Below are 12,497 nucleotides of genomic sequence, written 5' to 3' on the forward strand. Positions count from 1 at the left end.
ATTAGTTCAGCAATTCAGTCAAGGACAAAGTGCAAAAATTTAGGAAGAAATTATTAGAAAAGAGAAAATAATGAGACAACTACACAGGAAAATTCAAGAGGAAAATAAATGAGTGAGTCATGCTTCTAATTTGAGACAAAGAGTATTATTATTTTATTTTTAAAATGTCAAGAAGATTAATCACAGATATTGCATTCAATAAAAAGAACACATTTTAAAAAGAAGCACTCAGCTTAGGAATGATGGAAAAAAGGAACAAAAGAGAGCAAGAAAAAAGAAATTTTACTTTTAAAGCCCAATAGCTAATAGTCAATCCATTTTATTGAACTATGAATTTGCTCTAGGTTTTTCAAAAAGAAGTGATGTGAATAAAAGACAGAATCAATTTCTTTTTATATATGAAAATTGGTTTAAATAAAAAAATAACTTTTAATACCTAACAAAACCTTTGTTATCTGCAACAATATAAATGATGGCAATGGTATTTAGTATACTGTATAATAGGAAGGTGCTAAATTATTAGCAGGAAAATGTTTCCATGTAAGAAAAGCTCCATACTAATTTTATTTTATTTTTAAAATTAATTAATTTATTTTAATCAGAGGCTAATTACTTTACAATATTATAGTGTTTTTTGCCAAATATCAACATGAATCAGCCACGGGTGCACATGTGTTCCCCGTTCGAACCCCATTCCCACCTCCCTCCCCATCCCATCCCCCAGGGTCATCCCAGTGCACCAGCTCCGAACACCCTGTCTCATGCATCAAACCTGGACTGGCAATCTGCTTCACATATGATAATATACACATTTCAGCACTACCCTCTCAAATCATCCCACCCACCCCTTCTCCCACAGACTCCCAAAGACTGTTTTTACATCTGTGTCTCTTTTGCTGTCTCGCATATAGGGTCATCGTTACCATCTTTCTAAATTCATGTATATGTGTTAGTATATTGTATTGGTGTTTTTCTTTCTGACTTACTTTACTCTGTATAATAGGCTCCAGTTTCATCCACCTCATTAAAACTGATTCAAATGCATTCTTTTTAATGGCTGAGTAATATTCCATTGTGTCTATGTACCACAGCTTTCTTATCCATTTGTCTGAATTGGACATCTAGGTTGCTTCCATGTCCTGGCTATTGTAAACAGTGCTGCAATGAACATTGGGGTACACGTGTCTCTTTCAATTCTGGTTTCCTCAGTGTGTATGCCCAGCAGTGGGATTGCTGGGTCATATGGCAGCTTTATTTCCAGTTTTTTAAGGGGTCTCCACACTGTTCTCCTTAGTAGCTGTATTAGTTTGCATTCCCACCAACAGTGTAAGAGGGTTCCTTTTTATCCTCACCCTCTCCAGCATTTACTGTTTGCAGACTTTTTGATAGCAGCCATTCTGACAGGCATGAGATGGTACCTCATTGTGGTTTTGATTTGCATTTCTCTGATAATGAGTGATGTTGAGCATCTTTTCATGTGTTTGTTAGCCATCTGTATGTCTTCTGTGGAGAAATGTCTGTTTAGTTCATTGGCCCATTTTGTGATTGGGTCATTTATTTTTCTGGAATTGAGCTGAAGGAGCTGCTTGTATATTTTTTGAGATTAATTCTTTGTCAGTTGCTTCATTTGCTATTATTTTCTCCCATTCTGAAGCCTGTTTTTTCACCTTGCTTATAGTTTCCTTCAATCTGTAAAAGCTTTTAAATTTAATTAGGTCCCATTTGTTTATTTTAGCTTTTATTTCCATTGCACTGGGAGGTGGGTCATAGAGGATGCTGCTGTGATTTATGTCAGAGAGTGTTTTGCCTATGTTTTCCTCTAGGAGTTTTATACTTTCTGGTCTTACATTTATATGTTTAATCCATTTTGAGTTTATTTTTGTGTATGGTGTTAGAAAGTGGTCTAGTTTCATTCTTTTACAAGTGGTTGACCAATTTTTCCAGCATCACTTGTTAAAGAGATTGTCTTTTCTCCACTGTATATTCTTGCCTCGTTTGTCAAAGATAAGGTGTCCATAGGTGCATGGATTTGTCTCTGGGCTTTCTATTTTGCTCCATTGATCTATATTTCTGTCTTTGTGCCAGTACCATACTGCCATACTGTCTTGATGACTGTAGCTTTTTGTAGTATAGTCTGAAGTCAGGCAGGTTGATTCCTCCAGTTCCATTCTTCTTTCTCAAGATTGCTTTGGCTATTCAAGGTTTTTTTTGTATTTCCATACAAATTGTGAAATTATTTGTTCTAGTTCTCTGAAAAATACCATAGGGATTGCCTATAGATTGCTTTAGGTAGTATACTCATTTTCACTATATTGATTCCTCCAATGCATGAACATGGTATATCTCTCCATCTATTTGTGTCATCTTTGATTTCTTTCATCAGTGTTTTATAGTTTTCTATATATAGGTCTTTTGTATCTTTAGGTAGATTTATTCCTAAGTATTTTATTTGTATCACAATGGTGAATGGAATTGTTTCCTTAATTTTCCTTTCTGTTTTCTCATTGTTAGTGTATAGGAATGCATGGGATTTCTGTGTGCTAATTTCATATCCTGCAACGTTACTATATTCATTGATTAGCTCTAGTAATTTTCTGGTGGAGTCTTTAGGGTTTTCTATGTAGAGGATGATGTCATCTGCAAAGAGTGAGAGTTTTACTTCTTCTTTTCCAATCTGGATTCCTTTTATTTATTTTTCTTCTCTGATTGCTGTGACCAAAACTTCCAAAACTATGTTGAATAGTAGTGGTGAGAGTGGGCACACTTGTCTTGTTCCTGACTTTAGGGGAAATGTTTTCAATTTTTCACCATTGAGGATAATGTTTGCTGTGGGTTTATCATATATGGCTTTTATTATGTTGAGGTATGTTCCTTCTATGCCTGCTTTCTGGAGGGTTTTTATCATCAATGGCTGTTCAATTTTGTCAAAGGCTTTTTCTTCATCTACTGAAATAATCATATGATTTTTATCTTTAAATTTGTTAATGTGGTGTATCACATTGATTGATTTGTGGATATTAAAGAATCCTTGCATCGCTGGGATAAAGCCCACTTGGTCATGATGTATGATCTTTTTAATATGTTGTTGGATTCTGTTTGCTAGAATTTTGTTAAGGATTTTTGCGTCTATGTTCATCAGTGATATTGGCTTGCAATTTTCTTCTTTTGTGGCATCTTTGTCTGGTTTTTGTATTAGGGTGATGGTGGTCTCATAGAATGAGTTTGGAAGTTTACCTTCCTCTGCAATTTTCTGGAAGAGTTTGAGTAGGATAGGTGCTAGCTCTTCTCTGAATTTTTGGTAGAATTCAGCTGTGAAGCCATCTGGTCAAGGGTCAATCCAAGAAGAACATATAACAATTATAAAAATATATGCATCCAACATAGGAGAACCGCAATATGTAAGGCAAATGCAAACAAGTATGAAAGGGGAAATTAACAGTAACACAATAATAGTGGGAGACTTTAATACCCTGTTCACACCTATGTATAGATCAACTAAACAGAAAGTTAACAAGGAAGCACAAACTTTAAATGATTCACTGGACCAGTTAGACCTGATTGGTATCTATAGGACATTTCACACCAAAACAATGAATTTCACCTTTTTCTCAAGTGCACACAGAAACTTCTTCAGGATAGGTCACATCCTGGGCCATAAATCTAGCCTTGGTAAATTAAAAAAAATTGAAATCATTCCAAGCATCCTTTCTGATCACAATGTGGTAAGATTAGTTGTCAACTACAGGAAAAAAAACTATTAAAAATACAAACATATGGAGGCTAAACAACACACTTCTGAATAACCAACAAATCACTGAAGAAATCAAAAAAGAAATCAAAATATGCATAGAAATGAATGAAAATGAAAACACAACAACCCAAAACCTATGGTACTCAGTAAAATCAGTGCTAAGGGGAAGGTTCATAGCAATACAAGGTTACCTCAAGAAACAAGAGAAAAGTCAAATAAATAACCTAACTCTACACTTAAAGCAACTAGAGAAGGAAGAAATGAAGAACCCCAGGGTTAGTAGAAGGAATGAAATCATAAAACTTAGGGCAGAAATAAATGAAAAAGAAACAAAGGAGACCATAGCAAAAATCAACAAAGCTAAAAGCTGGTTCTTTGAGAAGATAAATAAAATAGACAAAGCATTTGCCAGACTCATTAAAAAAAGAAAGAAAAAAAAAAAAAGGGAGAAGAATCAAATCAAAAAAATTAGAAATGAAAATGGAGAAATCACAACAGTCAACACAGAAATACAAAGGATCATAACAGACTACTATCAGCAACTATATGCCAATAAAATGGACAACTTGGAAGAAATGGACAAGTTCTTAGAAAAGTATAACTTTCCAAAACGAAACCAGGAAGAAATAGAAAATCTTAACAGACACATCACAAGCACAGAAATTGAAACTGTAATCAGAAATCTTCCAGCAAACAAAAGTCCATACTAATTTTAAAAGGTGAAATATAATTTTGCTTCTCTGTTAACTTTTAAACAAAACTAGGTGTGATACACAGCAATCTTAACAGTGATAAATGATATGGTACTATTAGATTTTCTTTCTAAGCTGAGAGTAGAAGGGGTCAATTCCATTAGAAGAGTTATCTTTGCACCTGGTAACTTATATTCAAAAGTTGAATTGTTCTAATATTTAACTTGAGTTAAACTGATTTCATACAGTATTGATTTCATAGAGTACAAAGCCGTAATAAGTCGATCATTTTGTCATCTGTATCCAAAAACCAGAAATGGAGCCAATTCTCTTGTAAAACATGATTATATGTCTAAGTTTGATCTATCATTCCCCTACTCCAAACATGTATATGAAATGGTTATTTTTATTTCAATAAACTGCTATTTTTTTTTTTGCTAATTTCATTGTGTAAGAATTCTGTAAGAGAACAAGTCAAAGGAATGCTTGCTAAATTTATGCCTCTAGGACTCAAATTTTAACAGGAGAAAACAACTACAAGACAGCATTTGAAAAAAGTAATAAAATAATTTAATATTCTCTGAAGAAATCATCCTTTTAATTGCATATTACTTTATTAGATACTATGTAAAACACAAGAGAAAAATCTATAACTTGATTTCTGACTTCAAGACATCTATTGCTTTAATGGAGAAGTAAAAGAGTAAAGGAGGGAGATAAATAAAATTATAAATAAATAAATATGGCCATATATTTCTTTAGACAAATTCTAGATATAGAAAGGAGAAATAAGTGGAGAGAGTCAGCATGTTTGGAAGAAGACTCCATTAAAGAAGAAAGATTTGAGCTCGTAGGTTTTAAAAATATCCAGAATTTTTATGGAGGAGGAAATGGCAACCCACTCCAGTATTCTTGCCTGGGAAATCCCATTTACAGAGGAGCCTGGTGGGCTACAGTCTATGGGGTCACAAAGAGTCAGACACGACTGAGCAACTAACTCAGGGATTTAAATAATCGAAGGACTTGCTTTTCACTAGTTTTGTCCTTCATTCTGAGGTTTGAGGACAGTTCAAAGGTGAGCTTAGAGGCAGGTAAACACAATATTTGATTAGCTTCTGTCCTAAGGATATTTTGATGACTACAGTTGATTACGTTGAGCAAGAAATATTGAATTGTGGAGAAATCCCTTTCTCTCGTGAGATACAGCATTTGGTCTTAGTGATTATGTCCTTGTGACTAGGGTAGAGCTGCCTACCCGACACCGTTGAACATTGCAGTATATGCAAAGCCCCCCCCCCCCAAAAAAATATCCAGAATTTTTAGAAACAAAGAGGGAAAGTACAATCTAAGTAGAAGAAAAAAAGCAAAAAATGTTTATGATATATGGGTTCTTAGGAGCTTGAAGAAGCCTGGGTACTCCTAATCAGAAATTTTTAAAGAGTCCAAAAACAGTTAGAGAAAACTATAACAAAGGTAAAGAAAAATGAATCAAATATATTCAAGTACATTTATCATATCAACAAAAACAGTTTTTGATGGAGGAATATATGTGCTTTTTAAAATTAACACATTCAGTAACAAGATTAAGCAGTGGGTCAAATGACTCCCATTACTGAAGGAGCAGTGGTTTTCAAAGCCTGAAAGTAAGAGATTTTGAGATATTAGCAACAAGTTTTAACATGATATGAATATGTCTATTACTTCACAGTGATATTTCACAGTGGTCACTTCACAGAGATATAGTCATTGTTGCTGCTAAAAATTGGTCTGTGGCATACATTCACAACTGAAAGAAATGTTAACTTTCAGGGAGAGAGTAAAGAAAATAAAAGTGCAAAATTTTTCCTTAAGAAACTTCATGGACCCCCTCCAATTCTATCCATGGACCTCTTAGTGCCCAGTGAGTCAGACTAATAATCTAGAGAAGTTAATGGGAAACCACCACTCACTAAGCGCTGAATGAGTGTGAGGCATAGTAAAATTGCTTCTTGTCATTTTTGTAACATGCTATTGTTCTGGGCATTGATATTTGAAAGATGAGAAAACCAAAGCTGAAAAGTTTTGGGTGACCTGCCTGGGGTCAAATACACTGTGATTGCCAGCTACAGGATTAGATTTCAAATTTTGGCACGTTCCATAGCCTTCATTTGCTTTTCCTACTGTGGAATATGACCTAGAGAATCAGCAGAATGTCTTAAACGGGCAAGTAAGAGATGAAAACAGCCAGAGTTAAGCTGTTTTCAAGAGCAGTAGAGATACAGATGGTGGCTCAGACAGTAAAGAATCCGCCTGCAGTGTGGGAGACCCGAGTTTGATCTCTGATTTGGGAAGACCCCCTGAGGAGGGAATGGCAACCCACTCCAGTATTTTGCCAGGAGAATCCCCATGGACAGAGGAGCCTGGAGGGCTGCAGTCCATGGGGTTGCAGAGACTTGGACACGAATGACTAAGCACAGAGATTCAGATGAAGTGTGGGACAGGGCCAGACTTTATGGGGTTATAAAAAGCATTCAAAAATAAATAAAAGTAAATGCTTTGGAGCATAGAAAAATAAGCACCTGGGGAGCAAGATGACAAAAGCAGGTATTTAAAGAAAAGATAATCAGATGCCTTATAGTGGTAAAGGATTATTGTAATATTTTTGGTCCAAAAGATTTTGGTATAGGTCTAATATGGTGCATTATACTCTAATGCCTTTTCTAAAATTAATCAAATCCATTAACAATTTTCTGAATTGTTTTTGGGTTTTTTTCTAAATATCCATTCTTAAATACAGCAAGATACACAATACAGAAACACATACCACTTGCTAGTCTTAAACATAGCGAAACATACATCTACTTACCAACACTTGTGCAACTTTCACCATCCACATCCAGCTTCCACCCTTCATAACATGAGCACTTGACTGTCTGTTTGTGTTGTTCACACACTTGACTGCACTTTAGATGATTGCTACAATAATCTACAATTTCACACGTTTTATTGTCTCTGCCAAGTTGAAGTCCTTCAGGGCAGGAACAGACAATTCCTCTTCCAGGAATAACAGAACAGTGGTTGCTACAGCCTCCATTGTTCAGTGAACATTCATCTATAAAAGGAGAGGAACAGATAATAGGACATCATTAATTGTATTGTCCAATTAAATACTAATCATTGAACTCATTTTTTTAAGTATAGAATTAAAGATTATAAATAAATTGAGTAAGATCTTTTCAGATTTTTTTTAAATTTAGTCCTAAAGTGGTAGGGATGATGAAAAATGTATCCAATGATCAAATAGAATTCTATATGATACAAATTGGCTGCCCATGTGGTGTTAGTGGTAAAGAATCTGCCTGCCAGTGCAAGAGAGGTAAGAGATGTGGGTTCGATCCCTGGATTGGGAAGATCCCCTGGAGAAGGAAATTGCAACCCATTCCAGTGTACCTGCCTGGGAAATCCCATGGACAGAGGAGCCTGGTGAGCTGAAAAGAGTCAGACATGACAAGCATAGCACAGGCTAATGATATAAATTGGGAATGGAACATTTGCATTTCTCTAAATTTTAGAGTACACTTTATTGTACTCCATAGAACTGAAGTGAGTTAAGTGTTTCTGTTATTACTGGAAAGATTATGCTCAGTCTTTTAGCAATTATGCAAAATCAGAATTTTGGAGCTTCCAAAAGAGACACACATATACTGAAGACCTGAAAATTTGATTATCACAGTGTTTATAAATACGCAGGCACATGCATATATATGTGTATGTATATATCTATGTATTGTTTTCTACATCTATAGTCTGATTTAAAATTATAATCCAGAATGGATTAGTTTATCCTTTACTGACTACAGATATTTATTTAGGTAAATTACACATTGTACCTCATATATTTATTATTATTATTAATTCAATGAGGACATGGAAATAGAATAAACAATACACAAAAATACTTGACCTGGCATTTTGGGTTGAAATGATAAGCAACTAACATTGACTGCACAGATGATAATAGTTTGATAAAGAAATAATTTTTCTTGAAGGCACTTATTTATAATTACACATTAGATACATTTATCATTCTACTTCATCACAAAATTGTAGGATCTATGAGAATATACAAACATCCTTTCTGTTTACCATGTATATCCCATACATAGTTTACCATGTATATCCCATATATATACCATATATTCCATGTATATCCCATACTCTAGCATACAGTAGGCAGTTAAAAATACATATTGAATAACAAAATTTAACAAAATAATCCAAAAGCACACAACTGTCCCTAAATTGATCTAGTGTCTGTCCACCTGGAAAATTTCAAAGTATCATATTTATGCACTTGACAAAAATAGCCGGCAATTATTTTTGCAACCATTATATTAACTCTTGCTATATATTACTATATTCAGTTCAGTTCAGTCACTCAGTCGTGTCCAACTCTTTGCGACCCCATGAATTGTAGCACACCAGGCCTCCCTGTCCATCACCAACTCCCGGAGTTTACTCAAACTCATGCCCATCGAGTCAGTGATGCCATCCAGCCATCTCATCCTCTGTCATCCCCTTCTCCTCCTGCCCCCAATCCCTCCCAGCATCAGGGTCTTTTCCAATGAGTCAACTCTTCGCATGAGGTGGCCAAAGTATTGGAGTTTCAGCTCCAGCATCAGTCCTTCCAATGAACACCCAGGACTGATCTCCTTTAGGATGGACTGGTTGGATCTCCTTGCAGTCCAAGGGACTCTCAAGAGTCTTCTCCAACACCACAGTTCAAAAGCATCAATTTTTCGGTGCTCGGCTTTCTTCACAGTCCAACTCTCACATCCATACATGACCACTGGAAAAACCATAGCCAGATACATTTATCATTCTACTTCATCACAAAATTATGACCAGATGGACCTTTGTTGGCAAAGTAATGTCTCTGCTTTTTAATATGCTATATTAGGAGTCTATTAACAAGGACAAAATAAGTCTTGTCTTCCTTGGCTTTAAAAATATTTGAGTAGTTTTCAAAGTGTGTTCATTTAGGTGTATTTTTAGACATACTGAAAAGGAATATTGTTCAATGATTTGTGAATTGTAATAATATTTTCTTATATAGCTCTAATATGTTTTGTTCTCTATGGAAATTCACCCAGTTCAAAAATTTGGACTGGAAAGTTAAGGCTTTCAAAAATATTCTCTGCAGATTTAAAAATTCTTTATGGGTCAACTATTCTTCACATTTATCACCATAAAAGATGTTACAGCAATAAGAAAAGAAAAATAACTACATCAACTGCTGTCTCTAAGAATTCAATTCAAGTTTGGTATTATTTTAAAGAAAAAAGAGATTCATTTCTTGGTTCCTCCAAGTATGTTTGTTCACCTATAATCATAATCATTTCAAAATAGCAGTCGTTTTAAAGTATTTGCCCCATTTTAGTTCAATTGACATTCTTTTTCAAGAGAATTACTGTAAAGTAATGTCATCATACACAGCAGGTGAAAAAAAATTGTTACAATGCTTTTAGCTTATTTCAAGTATGATTGTTCACTCACTATTCAAATGTCTCTTTCTGATACTACCTTTAGAATTAAGTCATAGATTTTAGGATAAACGCAAATTCACATTGAAATTTGCAAATTAACATATATAATTGAATGGCAATATTAGTATCACTAGCCCCTTGCCAATTTTCCCTTAACCCTAAACCTATCATCCTGTAGCTTCTTTTAAATTTTTGTTACCTGAGAAAGATGCTCTCATTGACCAAACTTCAGTCAAGAGTCTCTTAATCTTCCTTTTAGCTAGTCCTCGGTCTTGGCCAGTAAAAACTGCAGACTCTCAGCACAAACAATTTCATTGTCTAATGTTCTCCCCATCCCCTTGCTCTCAACCCAATAAAAGACTTGGATACATAGTAAAGTTTCTAAAAGCTCATAGCAGCATCCTTAGAATGATTTCAGCCCCCCTTATGTGCCCACCTGAGAAAGCTCCATGACTCCATGGAGCTGTCAGGAGAATTCATTGTTTGTTTCAGCCACAACCTGATGATAGGCAGACAACCCCCTGAACCCCATATTAGAGCAATTATTTTTGAAAGTTTGCAATATAAATCCTTTTTTTTTTCTCTCTTTTGCACCCTTGCCATGTAAATCTTCTACCACACAGAGTGTTTTTTGTTTTGTTTTGTTTTTTGAGCACCTGCAAGTCACCTTTTGAAATATAAACATTCAAAGAGATAACTCACTCAGTCTTACTCCCAGCCCTTTTGAGCATCTTGCTCTGATTTGTATCACTGACTCCAGTCCTAAGGGATTCCCTGGTGGCTCAGTGGTAAAGAATCCATCTGCCAATGCAGGAGACTCAAGTTTGATCCCTGGGTTGGGAAGATCCCCTGGAGAAGGAAATGGAAACCCATTCCAATATTCTTGCCTGGGAAATCCCATGGACAGGTGAGCTTAGTGGGCTACAGTCCTGGGGTCACAAAGAGTTGGACATGACTTAGCGATTAAACAACAGCTTCAGTCATAAGGATAAGAGAAGTTAGTATCTTCTCTGGAATGAGCACCAATTACTGAAACCAAGAGGCCTAGACACATGCACCCTTCCTCCCCGTCTCAAATCCCCAAACCCCGCACCCCTGCTTAGCATCCCTAAGCACATTCCAGCCTTTAAATTTTCTCACCATTTGTTTTGATGAAGCTGATTTCAATTTATGTTGGACACTCATCCTATTGCAATAGTCATTACTGAATGAGATTGATCTTTATCATTTTAACTGGTGTTCAGTTTTGCTTATTTTTGACATACATTTGTAACAAAAATCAACAGTTAACTCCCATCACAAATGGTTAAAATCTTATCTTGTGTGTGTGTTTAGTCACTAAGTTGTGTTTGACTTTTTTGAGACCTCATAGATTGTAGCCCACCAGGCTCCTCTGTCTGTGGGATTTTCCAAGCAAGAATACTGGAATAGGTTGCCATTCCTTCCTCCAGAGGATCTTCTTGACCCAGGGGTTGAACCCATGTCTCCTGTGTTAGCAGATGGGTTCTTTATCACTGAGCCACCATTTGTTTCTTAAGTGCATTTCCTTTTGAAATCACTTAAAATTCCCCTGGGTGGGGGGTGTGGGGGGAATCTTTTCACTAGGATTAAATTCCACAAGCTTTTTTTTTTTTTAATTTTATAGATCAGATTTATTTGGAGAAAACAACCTGACTACACAAAGGATGGAAGTTTACATCTGAAGACATCTCCCAAGTATTGAGTCTACAGATTACAAGTTATTTTCATAAACTTTACACTTATTAAGGAGTAGGATAGGAATCATCTCTGCTTTTGTTTCAACAGTAGGTAGGAAAGTAGAGAGGGAAAGAAGAGCTATTTTGGATACAACTATTTGGAAGGAGTTGACATGAAGAGTGCCAACCCTACAGTTTCATCCTCTATAGCAAATGGCTTAAAAAAACGTTATCAACTTAGGGTATCTCTCTCTAAAATCCACTTCTTAGCTACTAACCAATTCATGTCAATGATTTTAAGTTAATTCACTTGGTATATTTTTCATGTCCACTGGGTAAATGACTCATGATGCCCATTGCTGCAGCATTCAAACCAACACCCTTGTCTGGCTGGACAGGACCTAACCTAGGATTGATGGGGGGAAAAAAACTTGAAAACAAGAGAACAAAGTGTCTTTTCTCTACAGGTACCAATATTGCTGATAAATGATACCAAGCAAAATTGTGGAGAACTAAAACATTGTACAAAATGTTTATAGTGCTTTGTATTTCACCTATGTCAGTATTTATGTGATTCAATCAATTTTTCTAGAAAATGGTTAAATAGTTTGATGAGTCATTGTTTATTCTGCTATGGTAATAGACTGATACTGTATAATCCTGTGGATGCCTCCTAGTTAATTCTGTCTGAATTAAGCAAATAAAGCAGCTACCTAGGACTCATATTCTTCAAAAGTAAAATAAATGCTCAATGAGTTTAAAAAAATTACCATCTACATGACTGATAGTACAGAGGTGCACATAAAAGCACTTCTTTCTTTTAGGAGAAAGA

At 35.5% G+C, this 12,497-nt stretch overlaps 1 protein-coding gene across 1 annotated transcript in view; it reads right to left on the reverse strand.

Moving 5' to 3' along the window:
- LRP1B (LDL receptor related protein 1B) overlaps window positions 1-12,497 on the reverse strand; it is a 2,049,143-nt gene that overhangs the window by 725,638 nt on the left and 1,311,008 nt on the right. Inside the window, exon 23 of the mRNA XM_043488135.1 lies at window positions 7,289-7,534. Within this exon, the coding sequence (XP_043344070.1) occupies window positions 7,289-7,534 (246 nt within the window). The remainder of the gene's footprint in view (window positions 1-7,288; window positions 7,535-12,497) is intronic.

Source organism: Cervus canadensis, chromosome 15 (assembly GCF_019320065.1).
Source record: "Cervus canadensis isolate Bull #8, Minnesota chromosome 15, ASM1932006v1, whole genome shotgun sequence".
Lineage (NCBI taxonomy): Eukaryota > Metazoa > Chordata > Mammalia > Artiodactyla > Cervidae > Cervus > Cervus canadensis.